At 43.0% G+C, this 24083-nt stretch overlaps 1 protein-coding gene and 2 pseudogenes across 1 annotated transcript; 2 read left to right on the top strand and 1 right to left on the bottom strand.

Annotated features, from left to right (window-relative positions):
- The window catches only part of LOC114709447, a 66031-nt pseudogene extending 60848 nt beyond the window's left edge, over positions 1-5183 (top strand).
- Positions 5184-9096: 3913 nt separating this feature from the next.
- LOC114709452 (coilin-like) lies at positions 9097-11724 on the top strand. Its single transcript, XM_037198622.1, has one exon. The coding sequence runs from the start codon at positions 9097-9099 to the stop codon at positions 10852-10854; it is 1758 nt and encodes a 585-aa protein (XP_037054517.1). The 3' UTR covers positions 10855-11724.
- Positions 11725-13634: 1910 nt separating this feature from the next.
- The window catches only part of LOC114709448, a 78667-nt pseudogene continuing 68218 nt past the window's right edge, over positions 13635-24083 (bottom strand).

Genomic DNA, 24083 nt, shown 5'->3' with positions numbered 1-24083 from the left:
AAGCCTTCGTTCATCCTGTGACTCTCAAGGCATCAGAGAATGTTTAGGATGACTTAGCACCAGCATATGCTTCCATAGCTCGTTGTGAGAGTCAGTTCCTTTCTCTTGCAGCTCCCACTTCCTAGTCTGAATGCTCTATGGAAACAGGAAGAAGTCATGGATCCTGAAACCACAATCAGGAATTCTAAGTGCAGTCTTGGGGAACCGTAGAACTCCAAGTGGGGATCCTAACCCCTATATCTCTTGGGTCACTGGTATAGAAGGGTTGCTCCCATTTGGCTGGTGTGCCCATAGGTTTAAGATAATGGGATTTTTCGATGAGATAGCATCACTCTCTTACTGTGATAGGACATGCTTAGGACATGCTTTCCACCAGAGGAGCCAAATGTTTATTCTTATACAGCTGACCATAAGTTACATTTTTCTATTTAGTAGTTTTTGTCATTTTAAAAAATATTTTTCTTCCTTCCTTCACATGCTCTCCATACTAGACATAGTCACTATTGCAAGAATCTGCTCTCACCAATATAGGCGGCAGCCTGAGCTGTGGCCACTGATATGAGGAGACCAATCTCCTGTACATAAACCTGTGATTTTTTAGATCTTTATGTCCCTCCTTCACATGCCATTTCTCTTTAGCAGTACAACATGGACACGTTATTTAAAGTCAGTGCCCCTGTTTTCTTATACTAGGCTGTAATATTGGAATACCAACTATACTCATATCATTGGTTTTTCCTGGAAAGCTTTCATATTATATGTGAAAGTCTAGAAGAGGGTCTGCTTTATCCCGGGAAGGCTCCAGAAATAGTGGTAGCTACCATAGTAACTATCTCAGTCACCATCTCTATGTGTCTTCTGGTTTACTCTGTTAGTTGACATCACTGGCCAGGAGCACTGGAATAACACAGAGCAGAGCAGCGAACAACTGTAATCAAGGAGTGGAAGAATACAGACTGGGTAACCCTGAAATATAACCAGTCCAACATGACAAAGTGCTAATTAACTCCAGAGAATGGGCTGCCTTCGATACCTACCAAAGCACCAATTGTATTTTTAAATGGTGCCTTGTCTTATCTCTCTTGCCCTTCGCAAGATGCATTGTACTTATACAAGTTCTCAGAGACCAAATTTTCTGTTACCATAAAACATTATGGCAGCAGTCATGGCCCTAACCCAGACAGAAACAATCAGTGTGGGCTCGCATCTTAAATCAGAGCTGTGTGGCTAACAGTGATTAGGAAAAGGGCTTAGAAACAGTCAGAATAATGGATTTAACCAAAATGGAAACTTCAAGATGAGGAAGATTATAGTGGTGCAGAGACTGGGCTGTGTCAATAGTGAAAGAGACAGGGAGAGGGAGAAAGGCAGAGAGGAGGGGAGGGAGAGGGAGGGAGAGGGAGGGAGAGGAAGGGAGAGAGTGCTCACCTGCCCAGGAGGCCAATGATTTGCTGATGGGTGATCTGGTGTGGGGAGCGGGAGGAAGAAACAAGTGTCCAGGTGAGAACCGAATAGTCCAGCCATCTGTGGGTGTGTAAAAGAAGGCCACAGCTTTCTTAGAATGCCGACAGGCAGGGAAGTAAACCAAGTTCAGGCTCAGACAGAGAGATGAATAGATGTGGTCAGATTGGAGGCAGCAATCGAGCCAAGTGAAGGTTCACAAGTGAAAGTTAGGGAGGAAAATTAGGCTAGAAAGCCACCCCTCCTCAATCAAAGGCTTGGGTGCTTTGGGGTTCGAGGTGGATGAAGAAAGAAACGGATGAAGAGAGAGAGAGACAGCTCAGCAATTAAGAGTACTTGCTCTTCCAGTGGACCCAGGTTCAGTTCCCAGCACCAACATCAGACAACTTGCCTGCCTGTGACTCTAGTTCCAGGGGATCCAATGCTCTCTTCTGGCCTCAGAAGGCACCTGTGTATATGTGGCGAGCGCGCGTGTGCGCACACACACACACACACACACACACACACACACACACACCAAAAAAAATTTTATGAGATAAATAAATACACCTTTAAAAAACAAAAGAAGTGATTCACTCTTCACCAACAAGTTCCACTGCATGTCTTTTTGCTGCTCCGTTGCCTGGTCCTAGGTCTATTGCAATGAAGAAATCACTGTACTCATTACTGACAATGGCTCCAGCATGGGCAAAGCTGACTTTGCTGGGGATGGTGTCCCCAGGGCTGTGCTCCCTCCCCATTATCTGTTGCAGCTAACAGCAGGGTATCATGGTGGACACAGACCAGAAGGACTCCTGTGTGGATGACAAGACCCAGAGCAAGAGGGGTATTCTGACCCTAGGGAGCACCAAATTGTCACCAACTAAGAGGACAAGGAGAAAATCTGGCACCACACCTTCTATAATGAACTGCACGTGGCCCTTGAGGAAAACACAGCGCTTCTGACCAGAGCATCACCTCCAATCCCAAGGCTGACAGAAAGAAGATGACACAGATAATATTTGAAACTTTCAACATTCCATTCATGTGCATGGCCATTCAGGTGGTGCTGTCCCTGTATGCCTCTGGCATTGTCATGGTCCCTGGTGACTGGGTCACACATACAGTGACTATCTACAAGGGCTGTGCCCTTCCCCATGACATCTTTTGTCTGGACCTGGCTAGCTGGAACCTGACAGACTACCTCAAGAAGGTCTTAACAGAGCAGAGTTATAGCTTCACCCCTTGGCTGAATGGGAGATTGTACATTACATTAAGGAGAGGCTATGCTACATTGCCCTGGATCTTGGGCAAGAAGTGACCAGTGCTGCACTCTTCTGCTTCTTGGAGAAGAGCTACCTGCTGTCTGATAGGCAGGTGATCACCATCAGCAATGAGAGATTCCAGAGTCCAGAAAGTGCTCTTCCAGTTCTCTTTAATGCACGTGGAGTCCTGTGGTATCCACAAGACCACCTTCAACTCCACCGCCATGTACCCCACATTGCTGACAGGATGCAGGAGATCAAGTGCTAGCACCCCACGCAATGAAGACCAAGATCATTGCTTCCTGGGGCACCCACACACACACACACACACACACACACACACACACACACACACACACACTGTGCACAAGTACTGAATTTCAACTAGTGGCTCCATCTTGTCCTCACTGCCCAGCTTCTAACAGATGTGGATCAGTAAGCAAGCAGGAGTATGGTGAGTTGGGCTCATTCACTGTTCCCTGTAAATGCTTCTAGAGGGACTGAGCCAGGCCTATGCTGCATGAGCTGATTTCCAAGTATCAATTTGTCCTGGCTCAAGTGCCCACCTCATGCTAGCCTCAGGAAATTGAAATAAGCCTTTGAGAAGACATTTGTCCTTGAAGCTCATGTCTGATATCAGCACTGGATTGTAGAATTATTTGTTGCTGTTTTTTTGACCATGTGGTCAAGTTAACTATTCCCTTGGTATCTATGTTGATACCCTATGCATATCTTGATTTAGTCTTCAGTCCACATGGCTAAGTCATTTGGTGGCTGTTTAGAGCATGCTTAGGAAGAGAAATATCCAGCCTGGTGGCTCCACGTGAGCACCATGAAATGTTCTGACCTGGCTATTAACTAACAGCTGACCAACCCAGGATTTCATGAGGCCTGCAAGGTTCCTTGAATCATTTACCACATCCATGTTGCTGTCTACCAGGGTGGGAACTCCAGCCTTAGGACCAACTTTTCATTCTGTTGTTTTTCCTCCTGACCACGGTGGCTTGTAATGTGCCTGAGCTGGTAATGTTTGCATTCACATCTATGAATTTATTCATCTTTTTAATTTATGTAAGTTTTGTTTTGCACATAATACTTTAAGAGATGACAAGTTTTGGTTTTCTACTGTTTGGTGAGAACATTAAGCCCCATCAACACATCATTGTGTAAAGAAGAAAAAAAATAAGTGCTGCAATAACTACAAAAAATAAATAAATAAAAGAAATGGTAGATGGGGGTGAGAAGGATTTCTGAAAGAAACACATAAACAGATGAAATCACCCTCATGACTCCCTTCAGCAGTATTTATTGCGATCCTGCAGGGGGCCATATGTTGGGCTGTGCAGCAGCATCAGCCACCTTCAGCACCACGATCACGCTTGTCAGAGATTGGCTGTGTCTAGTGGTGTTCAGATGTAAGTGTCTGCATTCCCATTGGTGTTACAGATAATATTTTATCCACCCTCACAATAGCCCCATGGGTATAGATGGCAGATATTAGTATCTTAATTTCACACACGAGGAAGTGCAAGCTCAAGGCAATGGAGTGATGATGCTCCATTGGGCACAGAGGCTACATGCACAGTAGGACCAGAGACCCTGCCTCCCTACTAATTCCTGACTGTAGCAGTCCACACCACTGCCCATACCGGCACATAACTGCCCACCATGTTGATTAAGCCCAGGGCATTTTCTGTTATACTTATAAATCTATATTTCTATTTTTCTTGTACTCCCAGAATATAATTCTCCTAAGAAGCCTGGGGGCATTTATACATTTAAAATTCTGATCCATTCTATTTTCCACAGGAGACACAGAATGACACTGAATTCCCAAGAGGTACGTGCTTAATGGCAAACCAAGAAACACAACCATTTACATGTCCTTATATATAAAAAAGAGCCTCTGACCTCCTGGTAGGAAAGTAAATGTAAATTAGTAATGAAATGAGGTTAGAAACAATAATGAAGTCAGAACAGAAGAGGAGTCCCAGGGCAAAATTGGAACATTTGTATTCAAAGATGTTTTCTCAGAAAATCCCGAGGCCAGGAATGTGAACAAGGGGCTTGTCCACACAAAGCGGTCAAATATACGTGATCAGAGGGACACCAGTGTAGACATCAGCCTGGAAGATTTTTTTCCCGCCACTCAGCCAGTTTCCTTTCTTCCGATAATTGTGTTTTTCATGCTACGGGGTCGAAATTAATCATTTGGGTTTGTCAAAGGCTCACAGGTATTGAGGTTGAAAGTTTTACCTTCCCAAACATTTGCTTTTGTTTGCACAGGTTTACTCTGTACCTTGTAAACAGGACAAGAAATAGCCTCGACCTTTATATAAATTGTCTTCGTTTTCTAAAAGTGCCTGTTTATGACTGATTGTATTTATTTGCTGTTCAGCATGGAACTTGATTGTGGCTGTCTTCCTCTTCTCCTCCATAGAGTATCCATCTCTGCAGGCAGAACACGGGACCCCTTGACTGCTCTACCTTACCATTCTGCATATGTGGAGGGGTCCCCAGTGTTGTTCTTAGTTCTCAGACTAATACCAGAGTGAGGATTTCAAAATGCAGCTTTGTAAGTTCAAGGCCTGTCATAGTTACAGAGTGAGTTCAAGGCCAGCCAGAGGAACTAGAAAGCTTCTATTTAAAAAAAAAAATAATGTTTTAAAAGGGCTGGAGGGCAGGGGTGGTGGAGAGATGACTCCACAGTTTATTGTACTTGTTGCTTTTGCAGAGGATTCAGGTCCTATTCTCGGTATCCACAGGGTGGCTCATAATCATCCTAACTATAGTTCCCTGATGACCTTTTCTGACCTCCACAGGTACACGTACATACACCAGACAAAACATTCATATGCATGAAATTAAATACATCTTTAAAAAATTAACAAAAGCATAAAAAGGGTGGGACTATAACTCCGGTAGAGGACACACTTAGCTTGTATCAGGCACTAGCAGCTTAGCCCCATCGGAAAACCACCCAGCCAGCCAAGAATCGAAGTAGCTAACCCGTGTTGTTCTTTTCCTTGAAGAACCTCAGTGGCTTCCTACCGTCTGCCTCAGAGCAAGCATCAAATCCCTTCATTTGGTCCAGAGGCCCCTTTGATTTCTGACCCGGTCTTCATCCCCAATCTTAGTTGAAGACTTTCAGATTTCCTCACCTTCTTGATGCAGGAGGCTTGTTTCTGCCTCCCCCTGTTTGCAGGTGCCCGGCTGTCTAACTGAACACACCTTTGCCTCTCTTCTGCTTTCTCAGCCCTGTGAACTTCTACAAGCCCCTCAAATGAGAGGCCCCACCTTTTAGTCCCTTACTTCTTTATCTCATGTTTAATGCTGAAAATTTACATACTTGTATTTCCTGACCTCATCTTTCCCTTTGGAGAACCTCTACCTAAGATAATATGCTGTGAAGGTCATTGTCCAGTTTCTGGCAGCCACATTAAAAATCATAAGAGCTTCAAGTGATTCATCTCAACAACATTATTGGCCTTCCTCATTTATCCAAAATATTTTCATTTCAACATGAAATAAACACATAAATTATCAGAATATTTCTATTTTTCATAATTATTCTTAGAAACATTGTGTCTATTTTATACATACATATAGCACATGTCAAATAGAATGCTAAAATCCCACACTTCACGCTTACATGGGCTTCATAATGAGAGTTCAAGAAGGAAATCCAGGGCCAGGAGATGGTTCATCAGGTAAAAAATCTCATGGCTTGAAAATCTGAGGACCTAAGTTCAATGGTTGAATTGGGTTCTGACATCACACTTACACTATGGCTCACACATACCTGCTCTCTCTCTCTCTCTCTCTCTCTCTCTCTCTCTCTCTCTCTCTCTCTCTCTCTCTCTCTCATGCACACACATACACACACACACACACTCTCACACTCACACACAAAAAATGAATAAATAATTTTTAAAGAAGCTTGCATTTCTATTAACCCAAGCCAAGTTTGCTAAGAACTGGATTATTATTTTTTTAAGTGAAGTTAAATGAAGTCACAAATGTTCCTCCATTTATTTCAGGGATGTCACCGTCCGAGGCAGTCAGGATCCGACTGTGCTTGGGGCAGCCCAGGTCTAGGTTGTGAGGTCCTTGTGAAAAAGTGTTCCTTCTAGCTGCACACTCCCTTGTGTCTCTTCACCGGAGCCTGTGTTGATGGAACAGCCTGGACATAGAGCATCTCATTAGCTGCATTAGCTGCAGGCCTCACATAACACAGAGCTTACATTCACTTGGCAGGCAGGGGCTCGGTGTAGTAGTGTGGGGAAGTGATTGAACTCAAGGTAGGCTCCCCAGTGTCAATTTTCAATGGAGACATCTGAGGCACAAAGAAATGGCCACATTTTCTTTCTGAATGACAGGAGACTGTGTATCATGAAACCAGAAAGAATAAAAAAAAAACCCTCAGCAAACTTCATTCCCAGAAAATCTGCCCAACTTTGATATGACTCTAGGAATCTAGATTCACATCTAGAGAGGGAGAGGGAGAGGGAGAGAGCATATTCAGGAGCAACCGGTCCCAAAGGGGAAAAAGTTCCCGAAATGTGGCACAGTTTTAGCAGTTTCTTTTGGGGAAACATAAGTGCTCCGAATACGTGTGTAGCAAGCTTTGTAAAGCAAGGGCTTGAACGTCTAATTGCTTTGGGCCTTGGTTAGGGATCATGTTGGAAGAGGCAGAGGCAGGTGGCAAGACCACACTTGCTTCACTTTCTCCTGGCCTGTGTGGAAAGGGCCATTCCTTCTGGGACAACTCCATGCTACTACAACTGGAAGGACAGAGAGAGAAACGGGGACTGGGAGGGGCCGAGAGCTCTGGAGAAATAGGGGACAGTATGTGGCCACACTGACAAGTAGTTTAGAACAAAGTGTTTATAGATAACTGCCGCTTGTCTTGTGCATGTAATTGGTGGACCAAGATGGAGATTTCCATCATGGCTGGAAATAATGCCATTTAGATAACTAACTTAAATCTGATCCAGGGAGCACCTTGGCTCTTGAAAGAGAAAGAGGGGGAGTAGACTTGTCTGTTAGATATGCCCTCACTCCATCCAACCCCAGCAACAGTGCTATATGGTTTGAGACAGAATCTTAGAGACCACAGAAAGCTCTGGAAATCGCCCCAGCCCGCCCCCTACCCCCACCCCCCACAAGCCATCTTCAGCATTCACCCAGCAGTGAAGGGTTTATTTCAAAATAATGGTCCAAAGGGATCAAGAGCTTTGGGTCAGATCACTGCCCGACAGTCACCAGCACTTGTCCCTCTCCATTTTAAAATGCGAAGAAATAGTGTCTCTATTCTCATCCTTAGGAGATACACTTAATTCTTGGAGGGGCAGGCCATCTCTTCTCACCTTTTCCTGCTAGTCAGAACCTGAGGAAAATTGAGAGGATAGAGTTGTGTGAAAGAAAAGGCGCTTAGTATCTTTACGTCTTCTCCACAGCCCAGTGTGTTATGTCCAGAGTTGAACTACAGACGCTCAGGCAGGAGGTGGGCAGAATCATTGCTATTAAGTAATAGGCTCCCATCTGGAAAATCTCTTCAACGAAAATGAAGAGGACAGGGGAGACAAGGAAGAAGGAAGACAAGGAACTGTTTACTTCCTTGCAGTGTTCTCCCCAAGTCAAAGATATTCACTCCTTCAGCTGTGTGATTCCTGTCCATTATTCATACTTACCGTGCTCCCTGAATTGTCCTCTCATTAGAAGAACAGCCTCATCCAAAGGCATACCTATTCCTGGGATAGCCTTCAAGGAATAACACCTGGCTAATGAGAGCATCCAGTGGCTAGCCCCATCCCTTTGATGCACAGAAACTCTAGAGGACCACCCATCTAGCTCTAGAGTTCCCTGGGGACTGGCTGAGACCTTGTTGAGACTGTACTGTGGCTCATCTCTTTCCCCAGTCCTCTGCTGCTCACATCCCTCCCCCTTGCTCCTGGATCCAAACATCTTTGCTTCAACTGAGCACCAGGATAAAGTAATTGGCCTGAGGGAAGAGTCCATGATCCAAGACAAATAGCTATTTTTAACACAAGTGCCAACTTTGATGCCCAATGATACCTGTAAGACCCTGCCAGACTGAAAAGGTGGAATATTTAAATCTTCCAAATCATGCTGACATCCCGTATAAAAAATGACACATGAGACCTATTTGCGGGGGAGGGTTAGGCACATATACTTGATCTCATATAACTTAGAAAATGCGGCCGGGCGGTGGTGGCGCACGCCTTTAATCCCAGCACTCGGGAGGCAGAGGCAGGCGGATCTCTGTGAGTTCAAGGCCAGCCTGGGCTACCAAGTGAGTCCCAGGAAAGGCGCAAAGCTACACAGAGAAACCCTGTCTCGAAAAACCAAAAAAAAAAAAAAAAAAAAAATGAGCAAGATGGCAGCCTCCGAGACGGTTAGGCTACGGCTTCAATTTGACTACCCGCCGCCGGCCACGCCGCACTGCACGGTCTTCTGGCTTCTGGTGGACCTGAACAGATGCCGAGTTGTCACGGATCTCATCAGTCTCATCCGCCAGCGCTTCGGCTTCAGTTCCGGGGCGCTCCTGGGCCTCTACCTGGAAGGGGGGCTGCTGCCCCCCGCCGAGAGCGCGCGCCTGGTGAGAGACAACGACTGCCTCAGGGTTAAATTAGAAGATGGAGGACTCCCTGAGAATCTGGTCATAAGAAATGGTGGCGACTCTCATTTTGTACCCAGAAAAGCGAAGAAGCGGGCTTTTAAATTTGTGGAGGATGAAGAGACGGAACTGGGTTCCAAGTGCTCAAAGAAGCCCTGGAAAAAGCAGGAGGAGGGCCATAGTGAGAAGGCCTTGGGCCCGGAAACAAAACAGGTTCCAGATGAGATGGGGAGGGCGAGAAACAAGAGAAAGAGCAAAGTGACCGGCAGCCCAGCAGAGGAAGAGGAAGAGGCCAAAAAGAAATCACCAAAAAGAAAGGAGAAATGTGAACATAAGAAGCAGACCAAGGCCTCCAAGTCTTCCAAAACACCAGCGCCCAAGGAGTGGAGCCCACAGAACTGCAGCTCCCCCAGGGGCTCCCCCAGGGGCTCCCCCAGAGGCTCCCCCAAGGGCTCCCCCAAGTGCTCCCCCAGAAGCAGCCTCACTAAAGCCCGGAGGAAAAGCAACGCGGGACCCAAAGTGAGCCCAGGCTACCTGTCAGAGTCGGATTCCGGTCCAGAGTCAGTCGGCGATGACCACTGCAGTGTCACAGTGCAGGGGGGCACCTTTTCCGAGAAACTGTCAGCTGAGCTGTTGAAAGATGGGCCCGCTACAAAATCTGCAGCTGCCACCAGACAGTCCTCAAAGCCTGCCTTCGCCTTCAGCTCCGGCAAGGGCAAGGCCGCCCGAACCTCCTCATCCAGTTCAGACTCCAGTTCGGAGTCAGAGGACCAGTTTGTGGTGTCCCAGAACATCCCCGAGGGCACCTCGGACTTCCTAAAGGCAGCAGGCCTCTTTGCAGGGCAAGGGTGTCCAGAGCTGATGGTGCAGACGCCGGGAATTATGGGATGGAAAACTGACTCAAGCAGAGGCAGGCAGACTGCTGGTCCTTCTCCCAGTGTGCCTGTCTCCAGCAGTTTGGGAAGAGGATGGGGACGAGGAGAGGACTTCTTGTTTGGGAAGGGACTGAGGGGCCGGGGTGTTCGGGGCCGAGGTCGAGGCCGAGGCCATGCTATCTCCTGTATCTTAAATAGAAGCTCTGAGAGCCAGAAGCAGAAACAGTTAAATGACATCCTAACAAACTCATCCATTGTGATCCAGAATCCTGTAGAGACACACAAGAAGGACTATAGCCTATTGCCACAGTTGGCAGCTGCCCCTCAAGTCGGCGAAAAGATTGCATTTAAGCTGTTGGAACTCACGTCGAACTACTCCCCCGATGTCTCTGATTACAAGGAAGGAAAAATATTAAGCCACAACCCAGAGACCCAGCAAGTGGATATAGAAGTCCTCTCATCCTTACCAGCTCTGAAAGAACCTGGGAAGTTTGATTTGGTCTATCACAATGAGAACGGAACCGAGGTGGTGGAGTACGCCGTGACGCAGGAGAGGAGGATCAGTGTGCACTGGAAAGAGTTGATTGATCCGAGACTGATTATTGACTCTTCAAATAGCATCTCAAGTAAATAGCTTGTCTGCACATAAGCTCTGACCTCATCGCCTCGAAGTCTATAAGGATTGTTTGTGACCATGACCATAGCCTGGAGTTGTAAGAAGAAGATTAAATGTCGTTTGGACTCTCTGTTATCTTCACTTTACCATATTAGAAAAAGAGATCTACCTCATCGTTTAGAGTGACATGGGTGTTAGTTTGTGGACCTTTATTTCCCTCAGGCTAAGTTCAGTAACCCAGTTGAAAGCGCGGTGTTCCCTGTGGGCGGACCAGTATGGCAGGGCGCTTGCCTCTCTTCCACCTGTCGGACCACAGTAGCAATCGTCAGTAGGAGTTTACAGTACCACACGCAAGATCGTGCTGTGCATCTTGTTTTTTAAGTCACATTTTCAAATACTAAGGCATGTTTCTTGACTTAATTTTTTACCATGTGAGTTGTTCTGTTAAGCATGGAGCATCTCACGCATTCTGAGTGTTTTATACTTGTCATCCTCAAGACTTAATGGAGTTGGATTTGTTGCAGGTGATGAGTTAAGGAATCCTTTCCCATTGTTCCAGCTGTAAAATACAGGGTTCTCAGGGCCTGTGTGTGTAGAGGGCAGTGGGAAGACAACCTCGTATTGCCTGGAGGACAGTTGGCCTCCCACTGCCAGAGGGCTGGCCATGAACCTCAGACTAGGGGCAAGTGACCTTGCCACCAAGGATGCCAGGAGTCTTGGCTCAGTGTGCTGAAGTGAGGATCTTGAACAGAAACTTCCTTTTCTGCTATTATTCAGCAAAGCTAAAGGCTGAATATAAACTGTGCAAATTGCTTTAACAAAAACTTAGATCCCTCCTTCAGCTTTGCAAATTTTTAAATAAAATCATACTGAACTAAAAAAAAAAAAAAAAAAAAAAAAAAAAAAGAAAATGCATGTACTGTGATCCTGGTGTCACTTTAATCTATATGTGTGGCACATGTAAGGACTTAATATTTGAACTGAACCCCTAAGTGCTTTCCATGTCCTCTCTGACCTTGAACATCAGTGATCTTTCCAATAACCATTTAGCCCCAGTGTGCCATTCATCATTTTCCCAGGTGTTTCATCTCTCCCATGCATAAGATAAGCTCAGTCTTCCTTCCTGTGGAATTTACATTCCAGAAGAGACTAATGTAAACATCCAGTGTGTTCCATGTGGCAATAGTTGTGATGAATCCCTTATGTAGATGCACGGCACCATGCAAGCTGAGCCTATCAGAGGGACTATAGCGAGTGTGGAACTCAGCAAAGGCTTGTCTTGGAAAATGACATTGCAACAGAGAACATCAACCTAGAGCAAGGGGATGAGGCCAAGGCACTCCAATCATATGTGCACTCTAGGGACCAAGCCATGTGTCCAGGGCATGGGGAATGCAGGGGTGCACTGGGCAGCACTAATGATTTGAAGGAGTTGGTTGTAGAAACCCAGGTTAAGGATTTGGACATTATTTCAAGGATAGATGTGAGGCACTGAAAAGTTGTAAAAGATAGTGACATGATCAAATAGAGGTTTTTAAAGTATTGTCTTGCTTCAAGTACTAGACAGGGCTGAGAAGAAACTAAGCGCACTAATGTATAAACATTCCTTTGAAGGGAAAGATGATGGTAAACCTCAGAGATATTAGGAAGAGCAGTAGTGAAGATTGGGAACCCAGGTGGACTGACTGACACACTCGGGCAAGACCCCATCTGTGACTATTTTCTCCCGAGGAAATCTGAACTCCCGACTCAGAAATCCTTCTCTGGTTCTAGTGTCAGCGAAATTATGAAAGTCGAGAAAATAAAATTATACTCCATGTCACTGAAAATCATAATATTTGCCACGGAAAATATAACAACTTTCCCAGAGAAAGAGTTACACACAGGTTCTAAAAGTTGTCGCTGTAACTATGGTGAGAGAGATGTAAGAGTAATACAAATCCTTATTTCTTATTTGTGGGACTTTGCAATCAAATCTCAAATCACAGAATCCACTTATCAATTCAATAGGTGATTACTTTTAATCTTATTTTTTGACAGTTTAATACATGTATATATTTTGATCATATTCACCCCCCTCATTGCCCTATTTTATCATCTCCTTATTCCTTCTGGATGCCTGCTTCCTCCCAAGAGTTCCTCCTACTTCCGTATCCGTTTTAATGACCAGTTGAGTTTAATCCATGTGGCTTGCAGGAGTGTAGGTGTGCAGAGTTATTCACAAGAGTGCGAGCAACTTAGTAGTAGCTATAGCATTGAAGAAAAGACTCCCCTTCTCCCAGCAACCAATAACTGCCAATAGCTCTTCTGCTAGGGGTGTGGCTTTGGGACCCCTCCTCCATCAATGCTAGGTATTTATTGAACAGTCATGTGAAGAAGGATGCCAGCATACAGAATGTATGAATGGAGCTTCCAAAGGGGAATAGTTAATAAGAACTCCACTGGTTCTCTCCAACGAAAGGACAGCAACAATAACAAATAGATGGCTGTGACTCCTCCATCCTTCACTAAATCAATGGCAGTGTGAGGTGAGGTGGTACCCAGGGAGAACCATATGAACCTGGAGCTGAGAGGCACTGAAAACCCCAGCCTCAGCCTCATCTGGGGACACTGCTCATACAAACTCATAGCCAGAGCTCCTCCAATGGTCCCTTCGTCTTCCCCGGGTTCTGTGTTCCCTGTTGGGCTTCTCTTGTTCTTGTTACATACTGGGGACACACCCTGCAGGAAATCTGCCTCACTAAAAAGTCAAAATCACTCTGGGGCGAATGAAGTTTCGGCAAAGACTGCATGATCAATCACATCATGCTGCTGAAAGGAGAGCGACCAAGTGTGGCTTCTCTTCCTCCTAACCCCAGCCCAGCCTCAATCTGGTTTAGAACCAATGTTTTGAAATTTAGATATTTTTCCCATGCCTCTGTGTGCAAGAATGCCCACAGGATGTTGACAGAAGCGTGGAAAAACTCTGTCATTCCTTTTGAGGACATTGCTGAGCCAGCAGTTGAGAACCCTGGGGGTACCCTGTGAAGACCCGTCAACCGTGAAGAACGGCACTCGTCAACGACAACGAGGAATGCTGCCACCTCTGCTGGCGAAGGGCAGGGCGGTGTGGCCTGGTGCAACCCTTCCTTCTTGGCCTTGGGGACCATCAGAGTGTGAAGGATTCGAGTGAAGACGTCTGTGCAGCTGTGTCTGACTGTAAGTGTCCAGAACCTAGGAGAAGGGAAGCATCGCAGATTTTTCGTTCCTCAGCAATGTTTGGAACAGATTTTTCCTCATTTGCACCAGATGCTAAGCACACAGCCTGGTTTTCATGACTTCATGTTAAATTAACCTCTCATGTGTGGAGACCGCTCACTGCAATGCAAAGATTGGGAGAAAAACCAAAGGGAACCAGTATGTAGGCCAGGACTTAGCTCCCACTGCAGTCCCATCTGCCTCCAGGACCGAATCTTATCTGATCATTTCCATGGCAACAGCTGTGGGATTAGAATAGGATGAAGGTTTAGGAAGAGTTGCTGGAATTCAGTCCTAGACAAGTGAGGATTATTTAACTACAGTCTCGTGTTACCATGGAAACGCAAATTTACAAATCAGGCAGGATTTTTGTAGCTCTGTGGCACAGAATTATATTCTTAGGGCTGCTTCAAATCCCCCAAATCCATTTTCTGTCCCACGGGGGTGGGGGGCATAATTATCCCACTGGACATAGCTTAATTATTCCACAAATACTTTTTATTTTCACTTTAAAAGCAGAAAAACAGATAGACTAAGTTCAAGATCAAAGTACTAGCTCTTAAAATGCTGTTATAATTTTTTAAAAGTCAAATTTGATTTAGCCCAAGAGAAAGAATTTTAAACATATGCTAAGGAACATATACAGAGTCAGTTAAGACTCATATATGAATCAAAACGAATATTATCCTCCTTAAAACGGTATTTATTTCTCTTAATGCCAATCAACCCTGGACTTTTAATTTGCTTAATAGAAAATGAATGTCAAGTCAATAAAGCTTCATCTTTGATCAGTGTTTTAGGATTTACAAACCACTTTCACCCACAATAGCTTGCTTTCATCTTTTAAATATATACAATTTAAAAGAAATAAGAAACAGCAAAAAGAGTGCCAGTACCTGTCTCGGAGCCTGACCCCACCCCTCTTACATCAGAGCATCTGCAAGAAAACCACAGATGCTGATGGTTGTGTTTCTTTCTTAGTGGTTCCCTCCTAACTCCCAAACACCCACCTACTGTTTTCCACTCCCCACCCCTTCCTGTGGCACAAACACTCCGAACTTCCCAGGTGGCTGACACCACCTTCTGTCGCCATCATCCACACCAGCTGCTTAAGTCAGGGCAGTGACAGGAGCTGTCAGAAGTGGAGTGACACCCCTCAAGGTTAAGCAGGAACACAAAGAGGGAGCTGGACCATCAGTCAGCGCCATAAAGTCAGAGTGGAAGCTGATGTGGCTCTATTTTGGACAGGGCAGTAATGGGCTATTTGCATATTGATGGTATTTGTGTCATGAGTCTAGGAGACCTGGCTGTCAGGATGGAAAACTGCAGAAAACAGAGCTGAGCAATCATCCTTGAATTAAGAGCACGCAGCCACACGTTTGAGGCAATGACTTAAACCTGAGCCAAGCCTGGGTGTGCTCAAGCCTGTGATCTGAGGGAGGGGTATGACTTAACTTAGTCCGAGAGAGATTCTGAAATATGTACTAGTTCTTGTGTCTCCAGGGTATGCAAGCTTGCCATGTGCAACTTTCTGTAGGGCTACCTGGTCACATTTATCAACATCCAAAGTCATATAACTTTTCACCCTGATTTCCTAGTAACCACTCCATGTATATGTTTATTTTATGTGATTTGTAATAGTAAAACATGCAACGAAACCATACATGTGGGGAGACAGCCTAAATATAAATACGAATATGGCAGAACTATCAACAGATGCTACACTATTCAGTAGGTTTGATTGGTCCATATGTGCAGACATGGAAATAGCTCCCAAAGGCAGCACTCCATGAGACAAACATGGTGCAGAATAGCGCGTAGTCCTGTGTGTGTGTAAGCACAGCACAGGTAATGGGCTGGGAATGTACTCATGAGGTCTGAAGAGATCTATGAAACCATGGGCAATAGATACATCCAGAGAGTGGGACAGCAGATCCCAAAGGACAAGGGAGAATTTATTTGTTATTTGATAGATTTTACTCATTTTTATTTTTTAAATGCACACACACACACACACACACACACACACACACACACACACATACACACCACTCCTGATCTTCTTTCCTCTAGCTCCTGACTGCTGAAATTACAGACTTGGACCACCATGCCTGCTATCATTGTGTAGGACTGACCCTAGGACTCTGCACATGCTGGATAAGCACTCTACCACTTAGCTATATCCCCAGTCCCACATGTATTCCTTATTACTAAGTATTGCATTGTTAGAAAAAAACAATGGGATGGGAGGTATTGAACTGGTGTAACAGGTTCACAGAACGGTAGAGATGGTAAGAAGATAAAAGATGAAACGAGAAAATAAACAGAAAACTTCTTTAATTAGCAGATGCCGAATGATCTTTATAGGATCTTTCAAAAAAAATGTGAACAGCTTTGTTGATGTATAATTTACATACTATAAAACCCCAGATGATTTTAAAGTGTAGAATTGCATGGATTTTTAAGCATACTTATAAAATTATGCAATTATGACCATAATCTAACTATAGACTATTTCCATCACATTGAAAGAACCTTTTCACCCATCAGTCATCATTCATCATTATCCACTCCTGTCACTCATTCTTTGGCAGCCACTAATTTGCTTTCTGTTGATTTGTCTTTTCTGGACACTTCCTGTAATTGGAATTAAACAGTATGTGGTCCTTTGAGACCAGTTTCTTTTACTTGGCATAATGTTTCCAAGATTGGCTCATGTTGTACCATGCATTAATATTTCATTTTTATTTCTGTATAATATTCAATCATAAAGCTATGTTATCCTTTCTGTATCCATTCATCAATTGATGGGCTACTGCTATGAGTATGCATGTACAATTCTCATCTGACAGTATATTTTCCTCTTCGATAAATACATAGGATTGACTAGATTAAAAAAAAAAAAGTAGGTGCTAAACCTTTTAAGAAACTGCCACTCCACTTTGCAAAGTGAACATGCTAATGTTAGTTTTACACAGCAGTGTGTGAATTCTGGCTCTTTTCTTGTGTTTCCTTGTCTTTGGCACATCTTTGCATGTATTCAAATACTTTGCTCAGGTAGACTGAGGGGATGGTTCAGTGGGCAAGGTGCTTGCTGTACAAGTAGTGTGAACAGAGTTCACCCAATGCTGAGTGTGGCAGTGTGCATCTGTCCTAGTACAGTGTTAGGAGGTAGGGACAGGAGGATCCCTGAAGGTCCAGGCTAGTTAGCCTGGTGTATACAGTGCTGAACAACAAGAGTGACCAATACTCAAGGTTGTCCTCAGAGACCTCCACATATGGCTTCCTACATTCATAAACTAGCATGTACTCACACACATCACACATCCCCCACACATGCACACCTGTGCATGTGAAAGATAAAAAAGAATCTGTACATATAAAATCTAAGACTCTTATCAAGTATATGATTGCAGATATTTTCCCACTCCATAGTTTTTTTTTTACCTTATTAATGTCATATATAAAGGAAAAACACCCATCAAGTTTGAGGAAGTGTTATTTATCAATTGGTTTTTCCTTATCATCTATATTTTTTGCTATCACATCTAAGAAAGTAGCACATAACCCAAGGTTGTAGATATTTATGTCTTTGTGTTCCCCAAAGAGTTTTATTATTTTTAGGGACATGGAGATGGCCCAGTGGGTAAAATCACTTACCTCCCAAGTCCATACCTGTAATCCATGGTGAAAGGAAGAAAGGAGACTTTGAGAGTTGTCCTCTGCTCCCCCCCCCACACCTACACCTACACACACATGCATAACACACAATAATAATAAATGGAGATAGTTTTATTATTTTTAGTTTTTTGTGTTTAGGCTTTTGATCCATTTAAATTTATGTGCAAAGAGTCAGACACAGAGTACATTCTATTCTTGGGCACGGGTAGCTTTTACAACATTTGTTGATAAAATATTTTTCCTCTATAGATTGTCTTTGCATCCTTGTCAAATGTCAGTTCACAATAAAGCCAAGAGTTTATTTCTGGTCTCTCTATTGCATTTACCTATCTATGTCCACCTTGTTGCTAGTGCCAGTCTGTTCTGATTACTATGGTTCTGTAGTATGTTTTGAAACTTGGAAGATTACTTTGGACATTCTAGGTTTCTTTAATTTCTAAAGAACTTTGTTATAACATTGTCAATCTCTTCAGATATGCAAGAAGGGCTTTGATAGGTGTTGTGTCAATCTATAGGTCAATTTAACTAGGGTTGCCTCCTTAACAGTAATGCATCTGATTCGTTGGTGTTAAATGCCTTTCTGTTTATTTTAGGTCCTCCTTAATTTCTGCCAGTTATGTTTATAGTGTTCAAAGTATACAGCTGGCATTTCTTTCCTTATATTTCTTTATAAATATTTTATTCATTTTGCTTTTTGTTTTGTTTTGTTTTTTTCAAGACAGGGTTTCTCTGTGTAGCTTTGCAACTTTCCTAGAACTCACTCTGTAGCCCAGGGTGGCCTCAAACTCACAGAAATCCACTTGGCTCTGACTCCCAAGTGCTGGGAATCAAAGGTGTGCGCCACCACCGCCCAGCTCATTTTGCTTTTAAAGACAGGGTATCCTATATCCCAGGCTAGTCTTAAATTTGCTAGGTAGTGCAGGCTGGCCTTGAACTCTTGATTCTCCTACCTCAGTTTACCAAATGCTGAGACATGTTTTCTAAGGCCTGCACAACGTGTTCATCTTTGATTTTACTCCTCTTGATGGTATTTAAATATAATTGTATTTTTAATTTCATTGATTTTTGTATATTCACCTTATATAATAAATGTGCTGATTGAATCTACCAGTCCTAATAGATTTTAAAATTAGATTCTTTAGATTTTCTTTTTCTTCCTTCCTTCCTTCTTTCCTTCCTTCCTTCCTTCCTTCCTTCCTTCCTTCCTTCCTTCCTTCCTTCCTTCCTTCCTTCCTCCTCCCTCCCTCCCTCCCTCCCTCCCTCCCTCCCTTCCTTCCTTTCTCTCTCTCTATTTTTTTTCTCTTGACAGTGTCCCGTTTTTCTCTGTGTTGCACTTCACGTTCTGCAGATTCTGTCCTGTGCGTAAAGGCTCCTACTCTTCGTTGACAAGAAGGTGTTACTTGCTTCGTTGCTGTTGGGTCTTGAAATATCATTTAGTCACAGAACTCTGAAACACACTGTCTTTTCCCCCAATATTGCTCTGTCGGGCTGAAACAATACTAGTGAATGATGCAGAGTTGCAGGTCTGTGAAAAATACTTCGATGATTATTTCAAATTCACCCCATCCTGTTTCAGTAATTCCATATGGAGGCTTAGTAATTGCTCTTAAGGGCTTGCCATAGCTTTCATGTAACTTAAACTGGACTTTCTCTATGTATGTTGGTGTAGCCTCATTTAGAGATGGTTTCACATATACTGTCCATAGGTGGGTGTGTCCACCTTCTCTTTCCTACCCCCAATATTAGGCAACATTACCATAAACTACTGTTTTTAACAATGGTAACCTCCTTCACTCTCTGGCCAGAGTCAGGAACAAATTCCCAAATTCTGACCTGCTCTTGAACCTATTGTCCCAGGAAAGGAGCTGCTGCCTTCAGGGGAAAAGCTCAGGCCAGCTGGGTCCCAGATCCCCTCACAATCCCACTCCTCTGGGATTTGGGGGCGGGTGTTATGGAGTAAGCCACTCAGTCTTGCAGTGGTATAACATGGCAAAAGTTTCTCTATCTTGTCTCAGTTGAAGCAGTCTTTGGCTTCTACTTCCTGCCCTGAAAAGTCTGGAGGGAAAGCACCCAATCCTGTTCTAGAAACTCAGTGTGGAAATGCCCCAGTTGTCTGCATGTTCTTGGCTCCTATTAAACTGCCTGCTTGCTTCTGTCTGCAAATACCAACCAACATGTAGTTTTCTGTATACTTTGTCTTTAAAAACTCCCTGTAATATGCATTTGAGGCTGCTCTGTGAAGAGCGTTTCTCTCCAGGTAGTTGCAGATCGACTTATTACAGATTCTCAATTTGAATTTTGGTTCTGCTGAGTGGTCTTTGGGTCTCTACCCTGCAACAGAGGGAGAGCCTAGTGAAGGAAAGTCCTTAGAATTTTCCACATATCATATCACACAATATAAAAATAGAAACTTCGTTGCTTCTTTCTGGACTCAATATGTCTTTTATTTCATTTTCTTGTTTTATTGCTCTGACTGGAACCCCTAGCATCATGTTGTACAGTAACTGAGGACAACCATGTTTTTCTTGACCCTGATCCTGGTGTTGATGGTGGGGGTAGAATACTTTCCCAGTAAGTTTGGTATTAGTTGTAGGAATTTTATAGACAACTATTATTAGGCTGAGAACTTCCCCTTCAATTTCTAGTTTATTGGATTTAGATGTGATGAAATGAGAGTACATTTTATCAATTTTTTTCTCCATCCTTTTCTGTATCTTTAGATAATGTAGATTTTGTACTTCACTCAATTGACATAATGTGCAATACTATTTGAATCTTTAAAGTAATTTTGCATTTTTGTGATAAATGTCCAACCACAGTGTATAATCTCTTTAATATTTTGTCTTTTTTTCTTTTCATTAAAGTAGATTTTTTTCATGCACTATATTATTATGACTATAATTCACCTCCCACTATTTCTCCTAGTTCCTCTTCACCTCCCCTCCCATCCAGACCCACACCCTTTCTGTTTCTCCTTAGAAAAAAACAGGCATCTAAAGGATATTAATAATATAAAAATAAACAAACAAATTACAATATAACAAAATAACCAAACAAGAAAAAACAGCCAAAGAAAAAGCACAATAAATGTAATTAGATGCAGAAAGATACATGTTCACACACACAAAAATCCCATAAAAACCTCAAAACTGAAAGCCACAATACATCCACAAAAAAACCTAAAGGGTAGAAAAAATGTCCTGATTTAATATTATGAGACAAAGAACCTCCCTCCAAAGATGCTGTTGAGTTTGGTTTATGTTGTCATCTACTGTTGAGCATGTAGCCTATCCTTAAGGGCGACTTGTTCCTGAATAAGACTCCCTTGGAAAAATTAAATTTTCATTTGTGAATGGCTATTAATTAAGATAGAGTCTGGGTTAGAGATGAGGGTATATTTGCACTTCTCATTTCATTTAATTCTAGAAAGCTTTTAATTTCTCTTCTAATTTCTGTCTTGACTCATTTTCATTCAGTAGAGAGTTTCCATGAGTTTGTAAGCTTTCTGTTGTTGTAGTTGTTGATATTCAGCTTTAATCCATGGTGATCTGATAGGATGCAGGAGTTATTTCAATTTTCTTGCATCTGTTGAGACTTGATTTGTGTCTGAGTATGTGATCAATTTTGGAGAAAGTTCCATGAGGTGCTGAGAAGAAGGTATATTCCTTTGTACTTGGGTGAAATATTCTGTAAACATCTGTTGGGTTCATTTTGGTTTATGAAGTAAGTTAACTTCAGCACTTCCCTGTTTAGTTTTTGTCTGGGTCACCTGTCCATTGGAAAGACTCAGGCACTGAAGTCACCCACTGTCACTCTGTGAAGGATAATATGTATTTCTTTTATGAACTTGGGTGCCCTTGTGTTTGGTGCATAGATGTTAGGGACTGCAACGTCCTCTTGGTGGGTTTTTCCTTTGGTGAGTGACCTTCACTATCTCTTCTGATGGGTTTTGCTTTGAAGTCTATTTTGTCAGATATTAAAAGGGCTACATCAGCTTGCTTCCTAGGTCCTTTTGCTTGGAATACTTTTACCTAGAGGTTATATCTATCCTAGATGTTAGGTGTGTTTCTTGGATGCAGAAGAATGGCTGAATCATGTGTTCAAATCCATTCTATTAGTCTGTGCCTTTTATGAGGGAATTGAGGCCATTGATGTTGAGAGTTATCAATGAACAAAATTTTGTTGATTCTCATTATTTTGTTTTTCTGGTGTGGAGTCATTCCCTCCCTCTGCCCTTTTCTTATTTGCTGGTCTGGGTCTTATTTATTCCTTGTATTTTCTTGGGTGTGGTTAGCCTCTTCAGGTTGGAGGTGGAGATTTCCTTCTAGCACCTTCTGTAGGGCTGTATTTATAGATAGCTACTGATTAAATTTGGTTTTATCATGCAATGTCTTTCTTTCTCCACCCAATTGTGATTCAAAGTTTTGATGGGTATAATAGTCTGCGTTGGCATTTGTGTTTTTTTTTTTTTTTCTGAGTTTGTAGACCATCTTTCCTGGCTTTTCTGGCTTTTAGAGTCTCAGTTGAAAAGCCAGGTCTTAGAATAAGATCTACATAGATATACAGTTATATGCTATTTGGTCCTTTCCCCTGAAGCTTTTTTTCCCCCTGAAGCTTTTAATATTTTTTCTTTGTTCTGTAAGTTTAGTGTTTTGATTATTATATGATAAAGAAAATTCTTTTCTGATCAGTCTATATGGTGTTCTGTACTCTTCTTGTATCTTGATGGGTATCTCCTTCTTTATGTTGGGGACATTTTCTTCCGTGATTTTGTTGAAAATATTTTCTGTCCCTTTGAACTGGGTTTCTTTCCCTTCTTCTATTCCTATTATTCTTAGATTTTGTCTTTTTATAGTATCCAAGTTTTACCAGATGTTTTGTGCCAGGATCTTTTAGATTTAACATTTTCTTTGGTGGAGGACCCTTTTTCTTCTATCTTGTATTCAGTGTCTGAGATACTCTCTTCCATCCTTTATCTTCTGTTGGTCAGGCTTGCCTCTGAGTTTACTATTCAAGTTCCTAAATTTATCATTTCCTGTTTACCCTCAGTTTGAGTTTTCCTTATTGATTCTATTTCCACTTTCAGGTCTTGAACTGTTTTCTTCATTTCATTCCACTGCTGTTTGTGTTTTCGTAGATTTCTGAAGGGATTCATTTCCTCTTTAAGCACCTCTAACGTATTCATTAAAGGCTATTTTGAAGCCTGTGTCTTGTGCTTCAGCTCTGCTGCATTTCTTAGGGCCTACTATAGTAGGGTTGCTGGCCTTGTTCTGGATGTTACTGGTTATGTTTTTATCCTGGATTCTAGGCATCAGAGTTTGGGAAGATTCTAATTCCAGGTGCTGATATCTGGTCTGGTCTTTGTTGTATGGGTGTTCTGTTCCTTGGTTTCTGTTACCCTCTCTGTGAGAGTGTGGTGTCTGGGTTTCCAGGTGGAGAATGTTTCTTGAGATCCTGCCAGAGTAGCCATTGGAGGTTCCAGTTAGCTTGTGTTTCTAGGTATTGGGGCCTGACACTTAGGAATGAAGATGAGCTAGAAGGAAGAGATGTTGAGAAGGTCCACAGGATGGAGGAAAGCAGGGTGTGCCACTAGGATCTATTTAGTCTTGTAAGAATAGGGGCAGAGATGGAGGAGGAACCACAGCTGGTGGAATGCTGCAGATCTGGGGATGAAACTGGGGCATTGAATTCACAGGAAAAGTGGGAGAATGAAGGTCTTAAGATCATCTACCTACTTCCCTGGCTGGTATAGCCTGGCCAGCAGGTTACAAGGAGTGCCTGAGGCAGTTGGCATCAGGGACAAAGTGATGGGTGATGAGAGAGCCTGTAGGAGAAGATCTGTGTGGTCTGTTGGAAATAGCTTTGTATTAGTCATGGTTCTCCAGAGTAACAGAATTTATAGAATGAATCTACATAGAGAAAGAGTATTTATTAGAATAACTTACAGGATGTAGGCCAGTTGAGCTAACAATGGCTTCCTATGAATGGAAGGTCCAAGAATCTGGTTGTTGTTCAGTGCATAAGGCTGGATGTCTCAACTGGACTTCAGTATAAACTGGAATCCCAAAGAAGTAGGCTCTAATGCCAGGGAAGGGATAGATTTGCTAGTGAATTGAGAACAAGAAGGTGAAGAGCAAAGCTTCCTTCTTCCATGCCCTTACATAGGCTGCCAGCAGCTGGTGTGCCCAGATTCGAGGTGGGTCTCCCACCTCCAAAGAGCTGGATTAAAAGTGTGTTTTCCCACATCGAAGATCCTGATATGAAGTAAATCTTCCTATTTCAAATTAAACAAAAAAAATCTCTCACAGGTGGGCCCTACCATTTGGGGG

The sequence above is a fragment of the Peromyscus leucopus genome, chromosome 1 (assembly GCF_004664715.2).
Source record: "Peromyscus leucopus breed LL Stock chromosome 1, UCI_PerLeu_2.1, whole genome shotgun sequence".
In the NCBI taxonomy this organism is placed as follows: Eukaryota; Metazoa; Chordata; class Mammalia; order Rodentia; family Cricetidae; genus Peromyscus; species Peromyscus leucopus.
Note: the sequence above shows the minus strand (reverse complement) of the source record. Positions and strands in the feature narration are given on the sequence as shown.